This window comes from Nylanderia fulva, unplaced genomic scaffold, assembly GCF_048542155.1.
Source record: "Nylanderia fulva isolate GAGA-0341 unplaced genomic scaffold, ASM4854215v1 Scaffold1, whole genome shotgun sequence".
Taxonomy (NCBI): Eukaryota; Metazoa; Arthropoda; class Insecta; order Hymenoptera; family Formicidae; genus Nylanderia; species Nylanderia fulva.
Window position 1 is genome coordinate 4,003,045 of NW_028189192.1, and position 18,019 is coordinate 4,021,063.

Below are 18,019 nucleotides of genomic sequence, written 5' to 3' on the forward strand. Positions count from 1 at the left end.
TTTTTAATATCCATATTACATTAATTTAAATTAGAAGGCGCCATTGACACTGCGCCAAAAAGGAATAAATATAACCTATGCAATCCTAACCAAGAAATTTGTTTACATTTCACTTTAATCTCAAATATCTTCTAATATGTACATATTCATTATTTAAGGAGTGATTTAATAAGAATATGTTACAGAAAACAATTCTGAGATTAAAATGCATCACACAATCGATGCAGTTTCGCTCTTTAACGAAACTCTCAATGGATCTGGAAGAAAAATCTAATAAGATGCAAGCTTGGCAGATACATTCGTATAATGGATTGGAAGATTTAAGACTATCAAATGTCAGAATACCGGTAATTATGCAACCAACAGATGTTTTGGTAAAGGTTGAAGCTGCTAGTGTGAATCCCATTGATGTTGCGATGACAAGTAAGTATTCTATTCTGTATGTGTTCTTTATTCTGTAAATAACATGTAAAAATTTAAATCACAACACATATCAAATTATGAAATAACACATTCTATATTTGTCACATTTTATATTTGTTATTGAAAGTATATCTAAATAAATATATTATATAAAAATAGTCAAAAATTAATGCTATTATGCTTTAATAAAGTTTCCAATGTATTTTTAATTCAAAAGGTTTTTTGCAATAAATGGCTTATTTAATCTTATATAACTAAAAGCTACAATAAAAAAATTCGTTATAATAAAAGCATGTATATTTTATTATAGGTGGTTATGGTACAACTCTTTTAAATTTAATGCGTAAAGCCAAGAATTGCACTGGCGGAACATACAATGAATTAGACTTGCCATTGACATTAGGCAGAGACTTTACAGGGGTAATAGTATCAAAGGGACATGATGTGGGAAGCCGGCTCGAGTTAGGTGAAGAAGTTTGGGGAGTAGTTCCAATGGAACAACAAGGCTGTCATGCAAATTATGTCGTGGTTAACAGTAATCTAGTAAGATATTTTATTTTTAAAATATTATAAGTATTATACATTTCACACGCAAAAAAATTACATATTGAATAATATATTTCTTTTCTTGTAAGGTAAATCCATGTCCTCGAAATTTATCTCATACAGAGGCTGCAAGTATTTTATTTGCTGGACTGACTGCATGGTCTGCACTGTGGATTACAGGAGGGCTATCTTATAAAACGGCGATGGTCACAAGGTTAAATAGACGTGTTCTAGTTATGGGAGGTTCGGGTGGAGTCGGAACCTTGGCTGTACAATTGCTGAAAGCTTGGAACATGCATGTAAATATTTCATCATGCATATTGCATTAAAATTTGTAATATATAAATTTTAATTTATTTAGGTAATTAGCACGTGCAGCAGTGATGCCATGGATTTGCTACAAAATTTAGGTGCTGATATCGTTATTGATTATAAGCAAGATGATGCCGATTCAAAAATTATTTCGGAAGGACCGTAAGTAATTTCATATTAAACCGAAATGTATTGTATTCGTATGTATATAATTATTGTATATATACATATGTTACATTTGCAAGCAGGTATGACATAATCTTAGATTGCGCCAATCGAGGGCCGGAGCACGTCAGAATGAAAGGATATCCGCACAGTACTTACATAGGTTTAAATTCGCCACTGTTAAAAAATACTGATCAACATGGGCTAGTCATAGGAATGGCAAAGAATGTGCAAGATTTTTTAAAATATAATATTCCAAAGGCAGAAAATAAAAGCTGTGTAAAATGGGGATTTTTTATACCCTCCCAATCTGGAATTAATGTTCTTCAAAAACTTGTAGAAAATAAAGAAGTATGTATTATCTAAAAAATTTTTAATGTATTCTATTAATAATGTTCCATAATTTTGATATTTTATATTTTACATATTGCAGATTGTTCCTGTTGTTCAACAAGTGTACCCTTTTCAAGATTTGCCACTGGCATATGAAAAAATGAAGCAAGGCCATTTAAGAGGTAAACTCGTCATTGACATGAGATAGCAACATACTATCATTTAATTAAATAGATGCAATATTTATATCATAAATATCTATTTTGTAAAAATTGTATAGTTTATTTATCACAAATAGCTATTTCCTACATAATCTTTACAGTACTTGTTATATTTTTCACTTCTTGTATTGTATCAATACCAAAAACTTTGTTCGTAACTTCCTCCCAACAGTTTGTTGCGAGTTCTGTCGCCCTTTCTGTACCTTTCTTCAAAATTTCGTCCAAATAAGTAGGATCTTTGATTAATCTCAATATATCCTCACGAATTGGAGATAATTTCTCAATTACTACATCCGCTAACACCAATTTATATCTATGAAATAGAGATAAGAATTTACATCAACAAGAAACTTCAAAATTTGCTTATTAACTAGTGAACTCCAGAAAGTTTGTTACACACGCGCGTGTGAGTACAATTTTTTTTTAATTATAAAAATTATATAATATAGTTTTATCTATATATACTCACTGTCCTGTATTTAACTCTGTGACTTCCTTACATATTTCATCTGGTGTTTTCCCAGTAAAAAGAGAATGTATATTAATCAAATTAGCCACTCCTGGTCGTTTTTCTGGCTCATAAGTCACTTCAGATGTGAAATCAGTCATAGCTTTCTTTATTTTTTCCAACAAAACATCTGGTTCATCCAAGATGTCTAATCTGGACTTAAAATCTGGATGTGACTTCGACATTTTCTTCATAGGATCACGTAAAGATTTGATCCGTTGGCTTGGACCATCTAAAAATATAAAAATTCATTAGAAAAATTTCACTAAATCAGAAACAACTTGCTTGAATTTCAAAACTTACTATCTTAGAGGCTTACCACTGATAAGGGTATGTGGTATTGGGAAAGTTTGTCCAAATTTTCTATTAAATATCTGTGCTAAATCTTGTGCCAACTGTATATGTTGAGCTTGGTCCTGTCCAACTGGAACGTGTGTTGCTCTAAATAAAGGATCTTCATATACAACCTGCATCATGTGTAACCATTACATATTTAATATAGAGATGTTTACTTGTATAATAATATATCAGCAGCCTGTAGAACAGGATAAATGTATAAGCCTAAAGGGACGTTCTTTAAAGATTCACTTTTCTCCTTGAATTGTGGTAAGTGCGCTAATCGCGGCATAGTCGTGATAGTACTTAAAACCCAACACAGTTCTGTGTGCATAGGCACTTTGGATTGTTGAAACAGGATGCTTTTCTCAAAGTCTATACCGCAAGCCACTAATGTCGCAGTCATCACCAGAGTATTTTCCCTCAATTTTTTTGGATCCTACAAATTACATATTATCCATGAATAATCTCGACAATAATATTAACATGCTGAATTTGTTAATTTTCTTTACTTGTGGTAAAGTTATAGAATGCAAATCCACTATGCTGCACAAAACTTCTTCGCCTGCATTCTGCAATTCTACCCATCTTTGAATAGCACCAAAATAATTGCCTAAATGTATGTTTCCAGTTGGCTGAATTCCAGAGAATATCCTTTTTGGGTATTTAGTCTGTGTTGTCTACAAAATAAAGTATACATAGTAAAAATAACCTATAATCAATTTTTCTTTAAATAATTTTATAACAATACAATAAATAAAACTTTATCTAAAATGTGATAATAATTCATGCAATATGCTTTAACTATGATAATTAATTACAAATATTCATTAAAATCCTCAGAAAATTTAATAAATCCCTTAAAAACAATTCTCCTTCAGAAAGAAAAATCATAATTAAGATGAAACATGATTGAACCTGATGGCTATATTCTCTTATTCTTTCGGGCTTCGCCATTCGAGTTGTTTCCAAACGAACAACATTTCTCAATATTTTCAACATATTTCTGTAATATTGAATAAGTGTCAAGCAATCTTGAAAGTGCGGTTAGATCATTTCAATCGCGATAGTTCAACTTTTTGACACACGAGACCACGTGCGCATTTAAAAACCAAGACTTCTTGGTTCTGATTGGTCAAATAAATACTACTCAAATGAATGAAGATGTATGGAAATGTTTGAATGATTTTCAGTATCACCAACATATATATCGAAATGCATAATAAATTATATATATATATATATATACATATAATAAATATATTAATAGAAAATTATTTGCTAATTCTACTATTACAATTACAGAAAGCAATAAAATTTTTACATTCTTTAACCAACGAAATGTGCGAGATTAAAATATAAAAACAGATTAACATAAAAAAAGTTATTATATATTTTAATAAGAAATGTATAAATGTTTTTTTGAATTATCTAAATTTGTTAAAGCCGCCAATTAAAACGAGAATAAGTGAGAATTTAATTGTATATTATATATATATATATATATATATATATTTCAAATTGAAATTAACTCTAATTATTTCAAAAGAATTAAATTTTGTCTATTTAAAAATAATATTTATATATGTAATTAATAAAAATTTAATCAACTTCTTGATATTTTATCAAATTGGTTATACTTATTTTGAAAAAGTGTAATAAAAATACAAGTATTATATGGGTTCCTCCCCCGCACTCATTTTAAACAAACTTCATATTATTCCATCGTGGAACGATCACATTTTCTATCGTACAATTGTATCAAATATAAAAGTGTTATTAAAATATAATCATGGTTTCTACCGTGAAAATATTTAACATTACTATATCCGAAAAAAGCAGCCTATGCTGTGCGATTTGCAAAATTATCAATTTCGAAAGGAAATTGATTTATTCTAAACATTGCGCAAAGATACTCAAGTGTCGGTAAATATCGATTATTAAAATATATTATCGTTCTTTAAAATATTACAAAATAATATTAATTAGCAATTCTTCCACTACATTTTCTCAATTAAAAGCAAAATCATTTTTTTCTATGTCTTTCGCGCGATGTGTTGGATTTTAGAGAATTTCTTCAAAAAACTCCTCAAGCAATGGCTGCTCCGATAAATAATAGAAAAATACTCGAATCTGTGGTTCTATCTACGTTATTGTTACAAGAGAATTTTTCGAAAGTTGCGATTTCCAGAATCATTGCGACACATTGAATATACAGATGGTATGCATTCGCACAATTTGCAGAAGAGAGCACCCTATTTTTCTAAAAAATATACATTTTTTTCACAAGAAATAATTGATATTATTTGTTCAACATACAGATAGATCTGTTAGAGCCTATACCGACTTACGTTTATAAGACTTGTCTACTTTACACCCTGGAATACAAAATTGCACCACAATGGAATAAAGTCGGGTCATATCTTGTCGAAGGGCAAGATTTTCTTAATTCGACCGGAAATGTCGATGCAATAATGTTAAATATCAAGGAGATTCGCGGTATAAAATTTTCTTTAATTTTATAATCAAGAACTTTTAAATTATTCTAATATTCTACATAGAATTTTCTATACGATATAAGGAATGATTTGTTAAACTTATAAGCCAAAATATAGCATAAAAATATTTTGTAGATAACAACGCTCAGCTTTTTATGGAAGCTGTAAATTTAAGAATACCGTTTGTAAAACTAAATAGAAAACACTCTATACAAAATAATTTCCAACCACCCGTACGCGTTTTACCAAGGTAAAGGATATTGCAGTATAATATATAAATATTAAATCACTATTGTAAAATCTCAAAATTTTATATCAGTCAATTAATTGTTCAAATATAATTTAATATTTAATAATTTTTTAAATAGCATGAAAGTGGCAAACGTGCTACGCGTATCAAAGACAATCAAGTCTTTGTTCAAGGATTATGAGGACCTACGCGCATATTGGAAAAATATGGTAATTAAATTTCTCACTGCTTAAAACAAAGATTCAGTAATGTGTCGAAAATAATCGATTCTTCAGAAGTTAAATTATATTTAGATATTATTAAGTTAAATCAAATAACTTTGCAAGCTATAAGAAATAATTTATCTTCTTATTTTAGCATGGCTACATATTACCAGATTACGAGGATGGAATATTATTTTATAATATCGAATTCTTTTACTTTAAATCGAACATTTTTCTATATCCTGAAATGTGTTTAACCTCAGGACCTTTAGAAATTCTGCCATCTATGACGGATCCACAATCCAGAATTTACAAATTTATAGCAGATTTAAGAAGGAAAGTGACCAAAATATGCGAACAACAATTAAACATATGTCCGAAAGTGAGGAAACAAGCTACCTATATATATTTCCATTTTTATCGAATTTTCTCAATTAAATTCTTACTTAACTCTCACATTAATTTTTTCTAGTTCTAATTAATATATTTTTTCTTATATATAACATTTTAATTGCTGTTATTGCTTATATGTGATACATATAACAAATATCCAAGTATTTATTTTTTCTAAAATATATTAATTATAAATAAATTAAAATTTTTAAATATTTCTAAAAAATTCTAAAATATATCTATTATTCTAAAATGAGAGAGATTGAATCAATAAATTTAGTTATTGTGTAGTAACATATTTGTAATCACTTAATAATAATATAATAATATAACTTGTATTTCGCAGAATACGTTTCAAACAGCGGTTCTAACACCTTGTTCACCAGTATTACCAAGAGTTAGACTTCCAGCCTATGATACAGGATATGGCACACAATCGAGAAGACTTAGAAGTGTGATGCCTTCACTTCGAGTGCCTGATACCTGTGATATACCTGCAAAACGATCGCGATTATCATTATCAAAAACTGATGACTCACTTACGTGTGCGACTGAAATTAATGATTTTGATTTGGGTATCAAGACATGTTTATCAAATAAATTAAATCGGGTAAAAACTGAAGACAGCATTTCAACGATATTATGCGACGTAGATAATATCAGCAAACCAATTGTACGGAAAGATGAGAACGAATCGTGTTATTTTAAAACTGAGGAACAAAAATCTGAAAACAAATTCTTCATGGTAAATATATTATCTGTATGTAATAATTTTTCATATAATAACGAAACAATTTTTGATAAAGATAATATTTTTTTATGTTCAAGGAGCTGACAAATAAAGAAGAAAAACCCGAAAAATTAAGTTTAAAAGAAAAGCTGTTACGAAATTTTTAAAAAAAGTTTTTATTTGTTTTTTTAAATAATATATAATTATTTACTTTTTTTATTATTCTTTTCTCTATTTAAATTTAAAACATAGTTAATATTATATGCAAATAAAAGAAAGATATTTCTATAATAGAAGAATTAGTAGAAAAAAAGAATAAACTTCCATTAAAAAAATATAAATAAATAATAAATTAGTTATAAATATTAAAAATTCAAATTACAAATTATAAATTAATTATCTTAGAACTCAGAAACAAGAAAAAACATGCTTAAAATTTTCCTCGTTCAAATAGTTACAAACTGTATTCACATTAATTTATAAATAAACATGATTAAATTTTAATATGTTTTACGAGTTTTACATTCTTCTATTGCCTCCAGCAAAGCACGTCTGTCTCTTTCATACTCGATACCAATCTCTATCAAATCATTATCCGTAAGTGTTAAAAATAGATCAATGTCTACCTAGAATAAAATAACATAACGAATTGTGTACACTATTTAGAAATTATAGCAGTAACATCAGAGTTAATTTAACAGTTAAACGAGGAATTAAATGCAACTGAATAATTAATTACTATTATAGTTAATTTTTTGCAAAAATCAAGAATAATAAATAAATATTATTTATCCATTTTCTCTGACAACTTTGATGCATTTTGATAGAAATAATACTTACTTCTTGTTCAAGAAATATAGGAATATGTTGGTTTAGTCCGAAGCGTCTCAATAGTATGATCATTTTCGTCTGCGACCAATTCAAAAGCATTCCTTTTGGTGGTGTTTTGCAGCGTGGTGGTGTCGGAGTATTCTCTCCAAACGCGTTCTCCTCATTAACATAAGAGGGAACGTTAGGTGATTTGAGAGGGCTGAATTCGGGTATGAATCCAAGAGTAGCATTCAGATCGCAAGATAAATTCTTCGTGTCATCCGTAGATCGTGATTTAAATCTGCAAGAATTTGTTTTTCAAAAAATATTTTTTATATATTTATAATATTTTACAAAATAGCTAATTTAATATAATGGCTCTCTCTAAAAAAGAGTTCTAATTTAATAAATAATTGCTTAATTCATTACACTTGATTTACCTTTCAATAAAAGGTGATTCAAACTCCCTTATTGTCACACAATCTGTTTCTGTTATATTTTTACTTCCGTCTTTATCCTTGAATATTACATTCGATTTCGTAAGCTCATCCTTCTCAAAGCAAACAGTATTTGGAGATAGCATGAATATGTCGTACGTTAAGTTTGGTGATATTAAATCTTGCTTGTCGGATTCTGTAAAGATAGGTAAGTGCAACTTGGTTTTCCGTTTTTCATTTTCGTTATTTTTCATTAGTTTACAATCTCTCGTTGTGCCGTCGATATTCTGCTCTATAACTTCAATATTATCTGATGTATCGTTCCAATAATCATTCGTGACAGAATCTTCGCTCACCAAAGCGGCGATCTCCGGAATCGTAGAACGTTTCATCATAAGGCGAGTGTATTCATCTGTGTTTAATACAAATTTATTTTTTTAGTTGCAATTTTCACGTTTTTATACTTGAAACAAATAAATAATAGGAAAAAGAAGAATACAAGTCTTTTTTGCTACAACTTTTGCAATACAAAAGTGAACAATATTTCGTTATTCATATTATAGTTTTTATTATATAAATCATAATATATTGCGCATTTATTTTGTAATTTGAAGAAAAATTGTCTCACTATCAGTCGAAAGCGGCATGCCCAATTCCAATAGCCTGAAGAAGAGTTCCTTGTCGTTTTTCATGGCAACAACACATAACGGAGTAATGTCATCATTAGTCGCGTTCGCCAAAGCGTTCGGACAAGCGTTGTACACTGTTTCGAACATCTTCTTGTTGATCGCAGCAGCTAATCCGAGGACCGACATACCTACGATAATTAAACAAATATAATAATTAACAGTAAAATAAATGAATAAAGAATAAATTTCGTCCCATTTGTTTTCAAACGTAAAATTATGCAGCTTCTAATTTTTAAATTATTAAAATTATGCGGTTTATGATTTTTTTTCGAAATAATAAAATTTTATGACGTTTAAAAATTTTTATATAAGTATTCTGTAAAATAATTCTTTTAATACTGAAAATTTAATTGCGATTTGTTGTGAACGATTATGATTTGCTTGTTTACCGAGATAAGTCACTTGGTCAATTTTGGTGCCCTTCTCTAAAAGCAATGTTACAGTATCGATATTTCTATTACGGATTGCTTGCATCAGCGGTGTCCAACCAAATTTATTCTTCCTGTCTATAACGCGACAATTTTCCTTCTGACTCAAAATTTCTTTCACAATTCGAAAACAATCATTCGCTGCGCTTGTATGTAACAAATTCTCATCATAATTATTCACAGCATTCAAGGTGTATCCTTTAAAAAATTATTTTATATTACCTATTATTATAATAACATTTATACATATAGTGTGCGTTTTATAAATTTTAACAAAATGCGTGTATATCAGTGCATTTATATATGCGAAAATAAATATATAATCCTTTTGCGAAATAAAAGACTCATATATATTGTGTAGATCATTAGACTTAATGATTAAACATCACTAATCAACCCATATATATGTATATTTATAAAAAAAATCATTACCTTGTCTCTGCATCGACGCAATCACTTGTGTTTCCACAGCTTTTTTGACACTATTAACGTGCGATTTTATCATCCACATTATCTCTATTTTGAATATAACATAAAATTTATAACATTTATTTACATTAACTAAATTAATAAATAAAATAAATTAATAATTTTTCTGACGTTATTCGATTTTATTATTACTTCATATATTGTATTCACACTCTCTTTCTAAAATTGTCTGTTTATATCTGCTCATATCAATCGGATTATATTATAAATCTTATATCTGAAGGAAACAACTTTGACTTTCAAAACAATAATATATATTATCCCAGATATTTATATAGATTACACATACATAACAAATACAGACACAGAAATATATATATATATACATAATTTAATGTGTATAAAAATAAATATATTATATAATACTTATGTATTATATTGTATATATTTATACATGTATGTGTATATTTATTCCTTTTGCAAAATGTGACCCATTAGCAAATGTTTCCTTTTTTTATACAGATAGAGTTTTACATATAAACTATAAAATAATTAATTATTTAAAATCTTTAAACATGTGCAACAAATTCTCAACGTTTGAATAAATTTTGTAATAATTAAATAAAATACGAAAATGATATCTCTGAGAGAGATAGAGATCATCTTATGTGCATATAAAATGTTGTTAATAAAGTTGGTGAAAAATAAATATTTTTTATATTTCTCCTGAAAAACATATGATTAATTGTCTTTCAAACATATATATAAACAATAGAAATTTTAATAATTAAATATAATAATTAATTTAAGAGAGTTGATATTTTATGAAATTTTATATTTTTATTAATAATAAAAATATAAAATTTCATAAAAAATATTAGATATTTATATATACATTTTCTATAATTTTTTATTTTCAGGAAGAAGCGTTTTCGCAGATGCATTAATTAGAGACATACAGACAGATAATTAGATGAGAAAATTATATATATACATATCATGGTGTAATACTACACCATGATATATATATGGTATGTATATATTTACATGTATAATGAAATGCTCCTTATTTTCATTTATAAAAATAACTTACGATTATATAACAAATGATCAGAGATACAACATTCTCATTGAATCATATAATCTTTTCAGTCTCTCGCGAATTGTAGAAAAAAATAAATCCGAATAAGGAGAATGCATGACCCAAGATTTCCGCTCCTATATACGGACGTAAATATATATGTATGGTGTATAGCTGGAAGCCATACTGACAGGATCCGGTCACGTCGGAGGTCGTCGCACCCTCTGACGGTGTTTGTCCCAAGCGAGAGAGATTCATCTGATACGCTGGGGTGCGTTCGAAAATAGTCGACAGGCTAAGTGGCGCGACCAATCGGGACAAAAGGAGCAAAAATCTCCTCGCTCCGATTGGTCAACTAAATGCTGCTCCGCCCTACAAGTAGGACTTCCGAACGCATCCCTGAATATGTGATCCTTCAGATAAATGTTACGTATTGGCACCGCATTGGGGTTAACTGTCGTACACCGCTGCCAAGGTACCTCGTCGACGAGAATCCGACCTGCGAAGGGCGACGAGGACGCGGTTGCGGGAAGACGATCGTGGAAATCCACGAAGATGTCGAGTAACCTCCGGGGAATTGCTCGCTGTTCGCTTCTCGTCCTCGTCTTGCTCGTAGCTAGGATCGCTTGACCTATAAAAATTAGATCGTCGAGAGATAGTCACTTTTTTTTTGACAACCACACGCGTTCTTCCAATAAATTGAGAGATTTATTCTTAAGATTATCTGTCTCGGCAGGCTGCGTTCTGGTATAAAATTATGTTTCATATAGAGACGTGCAAAAGCATATGTCTTGATTATAACACATTGATTATGACACTTATTTGCGTTTTATATCGAAATTAATTCGTACGGATGCAGCTTTTGACATTAATTTGCATCGGATGTTTACGAGTTAGATTGCATCAGAAATCCTTGAGACTAGATTGATTGCATTAATATTTTAATCCACAGGAGGAGGAGAAGATCTTATAATGTGTTGTTTCTGAAAAACATGCAGATAACAATTAACAATGACTGAGAGCAAATTATTCTAATGCAATTTTATCCATGTGGACTAAGGTATATATTTAATCTGAAAAAATTGTTTTTTATATATCCTGTGTAAATATCTTGAAAAATGTTTAATTTGTTTCAGATTTACTCTTTCCTTTCCAATTATGCTGGCCATGCAATTTAGTTCAATTAGAAATGATCCAAGCTCAATAAATATATCTGTCAACAGTCAAGAAATTTTGGATATATTTTTTACAAAGGCATAAATACAAAATGATAGTTTAGTGATGTGCCTTTATATTCGGTGTTTCAACTTTACTATGACGGTGAGTACAATACAACAAATTTAAACTTTATAAGCAATAAAATATTGACAAATCTAATATTACCACATTCTATTACAGAAATTATCTTGACATTTTGAAGAAAAATTACATCTGATAAATAGAAATTTTTCAAAAGAAGTGTGACTATACATACATATATATACATATATATTTAAAGATGGATAGCTCAGAGTACGAAATGGTCAGAAACATGACTCTTCTCTTCTTCTTTGAACGACTAATGGACAAGGGTGGTCCACGTACATTACATGACCTAAGTTGTCAATTCGGAGCAAAAGGATTCACGAAGGAAATGCGTCAGATAGCAGGAGGATCGCAAAGTGGCCTTAAGAAATTTCTAGCACAATATCCGGCACTATTTTTGATCGACGGCGATTATGTAACCGTTAATACGTTTCAACCGGTCGTGGAGGAGGAGAGCGGAAGTAAATCCGGTAAACGTGACTATGCCCGTGAGGCCGTAGAATACTTTACGAATAAGCTATTGCAATATGGAGTGGGCACTGAGGTTCCTATCAAAAGTTTGCTGGGTCATCGATCGCAAGCTTCGCCAGAGGTCAGGCACATATCTGGTCAACATTACAAGGAATTTCGCGATTTTCTTTTGAGGTATCCCGATGCGTTTGTAATCAGTGAAGATAACGTAATATTGAAACAATACGAAGGCATGAAAGCAGAACCCTTTCATGAATTGGAACCAGATATTCCAATAGATCCGGATGTTACAGCTAAGCTGTTAGACTTTTTCTGTATATGCGTTGAGCAGAAGGGCTCAATTCTTATAGATCAGCTGTTTAATATGGTGAATGAGAATTTTTCGCACGAGAATTGGACAAGTATATTTAAAACGCCACAGGACTTGTTTACTTTTATAAAAATGTTCCCAGATGCTTTTCACGTACAAACCAATCTGGTGACATTGATAGGTCGACCAAAATCTTCCATGACAGAGCCTGCGACCGCGAAAGCGAAGATCACGAGTGGCAATCAACGCAACAACGTGACTCATACGAATAACGCGGCGCCGATCGTTTCACCAAGCAAGATTCAATTCTCTCAACCATCTTCGAATCAATCGGAGAATGTCTGTAATAATGCGATGCTTCAATCTAATTCGCATGCACAAAATACATGCACATCACCTGTCGAAAGCAATAATAATAACTCGCCGCCTGTTAGCCTGCAACAGCAGAGTCTCAAGCAGAGGTTTAATACAATCGTTATGAGAACTCTGGCAGATAATACGGAACGGGATCGCAGTTTACAAACCGCCCAGATGGGTGATGCATGGAAACTGAAAGTGTTACAACAGACTAGGGTAATAGCAACACCACGGGAAAGTCTTCAAATCATAGAGGATATAATAAATCCTCGGAAGCTTCCTCCCGATGGTAAAGTCGTCGTATCTTTTGATTGCGAAGGCATAAATTTGGGTGTTAAGGGACAATTAACACTTGTACAAATTGGTACAATGAGCGGTCAAGCATATGTGTTCGATTTATTCACGTGTCCAAGTCTCGTTCAAGCTGGAGGTCTCCAGAAATTGTTAGAACATCCTCATGTTATTAAGGTAGCGATATTATTAAAATAATAATAGAAACATATATATACATATTTTATAATTAATTCAATTACATAAAATTATACTTATTGTTGCAGGTCATCCACGATTGTAGAAATGATAGTGTCAATTTGTACAATCAGTTTAAGATTACATTGACAAATGTTTTTGATACACAGGTAATGTTAATATTTCATGGTTTTTTTTTTCAAAATAACATTAATATATTACAACTGTAAAAATGAAATCGTAATATCTTGTATTAGGCAGCGCATGCAGTGCTTCAGTTCCAAGAAACGGGAAAGCCTGTGTACAAAGTTAAAAATGTTAATCTGAACACCTTGTGCGATCATTATGGTGCTCCGTGTAATCCGCTTAAGGAACAATTGAAAAATATTTATCGTAAAGATCAACGCTATTGGTCTCGGCGACCTATGACGCGAGACATGCTGATTTATGCGAGCAGCGATGTTTTAAGCCTTGTACCTCAAGTTTACAATGCCATGTCTAGGTATAGTTTTATTTGTTACTATTCTGAATAATTACATTTTGAGCTAATAACAGTAAATTTCATGCATGTTTTTAATCACAATTTCTGTATATTATTGACAGACTTATAAGGCCGGAAGTACAAGGTCTTTTTGTAGAGTTATGCGAAGAACAAATTCAAATGCATATAAGACCAGGAGATGTAAAAGCTCGTAAGAAGCAGCGAAAAGTGGAGACTGAGGTGGCAGATTTGAAAAAGAGAATGGAAGAAGCGACAAGTAAAAATATCGTACTAAGTAACCGCGAGATTCGACTTCTTCGCTATCTAGATCTTACAGAAGATGAAAAAGAAAAGCTCAAAGGGAGTTATAAAGTTGCGAGAAAACTGGAAAAATTAGAGAATATGGGTCAGGATAAAGTTGACAGTAGCGATGACGATGATGAGGATAAGACAGACGATCCTGAATATCAGAGTTTGGAAAGTTGCACATCGGAAAATTCTCATTCTGGTAAAATTATTATATCAAAATTATATTTTTCCGTTTTGAATTAAAATAAAAATTATTTATATTAATTATTAAATTATTATTTAAATTAATTTCCAACAAGGATTTACTTCATTAGTGAGATGTATTGATTTTGTGTAATGAGTTTGGAAATGAATTTCTCTAGGTGGTATATTGTCTCCACGAAATGCCGATACTCCAAGCTTAACTGAGTCGATGCAAATGATGGACGAAATACTCTCAGATGGGCGGATGGATAAGCTGGAAAAAATAGAAAAATTGGAAGCTATATTATCAGCTGTTACCAGCTGTGCGACAGATCAGCTTTCTCCCAACAATGCTGATGCATCATGTAGCAAGTGCGGCTGCATGTGTCAAAGTGACAATCCGCGGACAGATCGCCAAGCTGCTGGAATTACTGTGGCTTGTCAAACGCTTAGCACAGGTGATATAGTAATTACTAGAGTTTTTGTCAGTGAGGAGGAAAAAGAGAGATTAAGGTTACAGAATTCGCCAAAAAAGTAGATATTACAGCTGCTATGAAAGTAGTAGAAAAGTTGCCATTTATAGGTTTTTTTTATGAAAAGAAATGACTGCACAAGAAAAAAATAGTTAAAATTTATCTATTTTATGTAATGTAATAAGATTCATATAGGGCAGAATTATAGCAAAATTTATAAAACATGCTTTCTGGCATCTCTGCTCCTTTAAAAAAGTGTCTTAAACGAAATAAGCCTTGTTATATACGCTTTTTCAAATCTGATAATAGAATGATCAGATTTCTGAAAAAAGGGTTATTAATTTTATACGAGGATATCGTTTATTATCCGCCTAAAGATTTATCTTTCTTTTACAAGCCTTTAAGAAAGATCGAATCGTGTTTAATGACAAATTATAAATACAGACAAGGCTTTAATAGCCGCATGTAATTTTTAAAATTACAAATTGTGGCGTTTTATGTTTGATGTAAAATTAAATTAAATGATTAAAAGATGAATAAAAAATGCTTTTTTTTAAGGTAAAATGTATATTTTGACAGGAGAATTGTCGTACTGTTTATATAAAGGTGATTGATGATGCTTTTAACAGCGTTGCGAGAAATTAACGAGATGCATATCATGCTTAAATTTTTTATGTGAAGTACTGCATTAAAATCGCTGATTTTTCAAAAATTTTATACGGCCTACTTTATGTCACTTGTGAAAAGAGACAAATTACCGGCAGTAATAGAGCATTAACGACTTATTTAAGAAATAAATGCTTTTTCCGCGCATAATTTAATCTTGTGTACGCGAGATAAATTTATGTAGATCTCTTCTTCCTTACATCGATTACGGATGCAATTTATTTTCATATATATATATATATATATATATATATATATATATATATATATATATATGTATAGCTGTATACACAAGTGCCAATTTAATATAGAACATATACAATAAATTGATTAATAAATAGATGCATTTCATATTTCTATATAATTATGTGCTTAGTAAATAATTATGCTTGCACTTCCGAGATTATAATTTAATAACATTATAAATTAAATAATATATAATTATATATATTAAATAAAATCGATGCATTCATAGCGCGCGTATCATAAAGATTTGCTTTCATACTCTTGTAATATAGAATTAATACGTGAACTGCCAATATCTGAGAAAATGACGATTACAAAAGATCTATATAATTCATTATCGCAAATTGAAAGTGTTTTTAGTGCAATACTTTACACATGGAAAAATAATATATGTTTATATAATATATACATATCAATCATATAATCTTTTTTTTAATATTAAAAATATACTATGGAAATATAGCCAAAAGGGGAAGTACATAATTAAATCATTGATGAATCATTCTTATTGTATTTACTAACAACGGAGGAACTCTGAGGCTCAACTAGTATCAAATTATTCAACTGTCTTGTATGCTATTCATAAAATATGTTTAAAATTGTTACAATATGTATCTGGACAATCTATATATAAATTTTTTTCTATATAATCAAAACATTGACACTATATATATCTCAGCAATATCTTTCATAAACTTAATATTTTTAAGAATGTGAGACAAGTACATTGGGCGTTCTTTAATACTTTGACGTAAATGTTTTAATTGTTATATTTTTATAATTGAAGAAGCAAAATAATAAGAGGAGATAATAATTATGTAAGGACTTCTTTTTATGGGATGCATAAATGCATTGTTACTAGAAAGTGCAATTTAGTTTATTGCGCATGTATAAAAATATTATATGTGGTATTCAAATTATTATTCTGGCAGCTCTATTTACGCGTTATAATATTATTTTATATTACTTATAGATAATTTTCACAGTGTGAATGATATTCGATATATGAGAACTTTATGAAAATGGTATAACACAATGCATATAAATATACAATATTGTGCTACACATATAAATTACATTTATAATGAAAAACTCGACAGAATTTTTTATACATGAGGATGTAAAAAATGATATATGTAAAATACTTTTATATTTAAATTTAATTTTACTCATCTTTCACTTATCATTTTTAGTAATCTAAATATAATACAAAATATATAACAACAAATTTCTATAAATATATGATACAAAATATTTATAAATTAATTATTATATATTAAAACACAAAGTCTCTGTATATCGGCAATCATCCATACTTTTGTCCTTTGCATTCGTATATCGACTTTGAAATAATGCACATATTTTATGGAATTATTGAATTAAATTAATTTTGAATTAATTATTGTTAACTTAAATTATTATTCGCGTTGCTCGTTAAAATTAAGCAATTTGTAAAAGAATATTTTTGTGCATCAATCCAATTTAAATCAGATGAGTGCAAAGAATTGACAGAAAAATTATGCAGTATTTGTTTGGTGATAATATAGTTCACAAATTTATTAACTAATTTGTCATTTTGTTTATTAACTAATTTGTCATTTTGTTCATTGCCTGAGATTTTCAGAAAAGAAAATGTTTTAATGCCATTCTATATTTATTACTATACATTTTCTTTTCTAATTATCTAGGTGGTTTAATGTTATGGGCAATATTTTAAGGATGAAAGGATATCATCTAAATTATTTTATAAACGCATTTATATCAAGTTGTATAATAATATATTAAAAGCAATGAACACATCACAAAAATATTTATATGAAAAAATGCTGATTCACATAATTATTAACAATGATTAATTTGTTGCATATCGATGCAAAGTAAAATCTAAAACAAATGTACGTAATAAAGAATATTATAAAAAATAAATATATTACTTTTATTTTATAACACTTTAATTT

At 29.6% G+C, this 18,019-nt stretch overlaps 4 protein-coding genes across 5 annotated transcripts; 3 read left to right on the plus strand and 1 right to left on the minus strand.

The window, feature by feature from the left end:
- Nucleotides 1-68: 68 nt before the first annotated feature.
- Nucleotides 69-2,098, plus strand: LOC114928479 (NAD(P)H oxidoreductase RTN4IP1, mitochondrial). Its single transcript, XM_029299702.2, has 6 exons — nucleotides 69-423; nucleotides 734-966; nucleotides 1,059-1,268; nucleotides 1,331-1,443; nucleotides 1,530-1,797; nucleotides 1,880-2,098. The coding sequence occupies exons 1-6, from the start codon at nucleotides 177-179 to the stop codon at nucleotides 1,985-1,987; spliced, it is 1,179 nt and encodes a 392-aa protein (XP_029155535.2). The 5' UTR covers nucleotides 69-176; the 3' UTR covers nucleotides 1,988-2,098.
- On the minus strand, nucleotides 2,039-11,445 carry TrpRS-m (Tryptophanyl-tRNA synthetase, mitochondrial). The gene is made up of 11 exons (XM_029299704.2): nucleotides 10,805-11,445; nucleotides 9,715-9,798; nucleotides 9,244-9,480; nucleotides 8,794-8,982; nucleotides 8,169-8,577; nucleotides 7,759-8,029; nucleotides 3,357-3,524; nucleotides 3,021-3,283; nucleotides 2,828-2,949; nucleotides 2,470-2,740; nucleotides 2,039-2,313 (listed from the first exon to the last, which is right to left on the minus strand). The coding sequence occupies exons 2-11, from the start codon at nucleotides 9,791-9,793 to the stop codon at nucleotides 2,085-2,087; spliced, it is 2,238 nt and encodes a 745-aa protein (XP_029155537.1). The 5' UTR covers nucleotides 9,794-9,798; nucleotides 10,805-11,445; the 3' UTR covers nucleotides 2,039-2,084.
- Nucleotides 4,376-7,238, plus strand: LOC114928477 (uncharacterized protein C18orf63-like). Its single transcript, XM_029299701.2, is given in 9 exon segments — nucleotides 4,376-4,770; nucleotides 4,913-4,977; nucleotides 4,980-5,065; nucleotides 5,166-5,343; nucleotides 5,478-5,592; nucleotides 5,711-5,801; nucleotides 5,950-6,177; nucleotides 6,535-6,933; nucleotides 7,017-7,238. Coding segments are annotated over 9 exon segments (1,365 nt in total). The 5' UTR covers nucleotides 4,376-4,636; the 3' UTR covers nucleotides 7,086-7,238.
- egl (Egl_like_exo domain-containing protein) lies at nucleotides 11,196-17,987 on the plus strand. Of its 2 annotated transcripts, none has more exons than XM_029299698.2 (8): nucleotides 11,196-11,267; nucleotides 11,745-11,852; nucleotides 11,929-12,112; nucleotides 12,191-13,703; nucleotides 13,793-13,873; nucleotides 13,961-14,205; nucleotides 14,307-14,692; nucleotides 14,856-17,987. In XM_029299698.2, the coding sequence occupies exons 4-8, from the start codon at nucleotides 12,291-12,293 to the stop codon at nucleotides 15,212-15,214; spliced, it is 2,484 nt and encodes an 827-aa protein (XP_029155531.1). In that variant the 5' UTR covers nucleotides 11,196-11,267; nucleotides 11,745-11,852; nucleotides 11,929-12,112; nucleotides 12,191-12,290; the 3' UTR covers nucleotides 15,215-17,987. The 2 variants fall into 2 exon arrangements, with proteins under 2 accessions (XP_029155531.1, XP_085336163.1); XM_085480037.1 differs by lacking the exon at nucleotides 11,196-11,267 and adding an exon at nucleotides 11,274-11,539.
- Nucleotides 17,988-18,019: the final 32 nt, after the last annotated feature.

What these genes read in the sequence shown, in the direction of transcription:
- egl (XM_029299698.2), top strand. Translation starts at nt 12,291, where the DNA reads ATGGATAGCTCAGAGTACGAAATGGTCAGAAACATGACTCTTCTCTTC. An exon ending in CAAATGTTTTTGATACACAG is followed by an intron (nt 13,874 to 13,960) that starts GTAATGTTAATA and finishes ATCTTGTATTAG; the next exon opens with GCAGCGCATGCAGTGCTTCA. An exon ending in GTTTACAATGCCATGTCTAG is followed by an intron (nt 14,206 to 14,306) that starts GTATAGTTTTAT and finishes TATTATTGACAG; the next exon opens with ACTTATAAGGCCGGAAGTAC.
- TrpRS-m (XM_029299704.2), bottom strand. Translation starts at nt 9,793, where the DNA reads ATGTGGATGATAAAATCGCACGTTAATAGTGTCAAAAAAGCTGTGGAA. An exon ending in TGCGTCGATGCAGAGACAAG is followed by an intron (nt 9,481 to 9,714) that starts GTAATGATTTTT and finishes AATTTTTTAAAG; the next exon opens with GATACACCTTGAATGCTGTG. An exon ending in CATGCCGCTTTCGACTGATA is followed by an intron (nt 8,578 to 8,793) that starts GTGAGACAATTT and finishes TATTAAACACAG; the next exon opens with ATGAATACACTCGCCTTATG.
- LOC114928479 (XM_029299702.2), top strand. Translation starts at nt 177, where the DNA reads ATGTTACAGAAAACAATTCTGAGATTAAAATGCATCACACAATCGATG. An exon ending in TCGTGGTTAACAGTAATCTA is followed by an intron (nt 967 to 1,058) that starts GTAAGATATTTT and finishes TTTTCTTGTAAG; the next exon opens with GTAAATCCATGTCCTCGAAA. An exon ending in TGAAAGCTTGGAACATGCAT is followed by an intron (nt 1,269 to 1,330) that starts GTAAATATTTCA and finishes TAATTTATTTAG; the next exon opens with GTAATTAGCACGTGCAGCAG.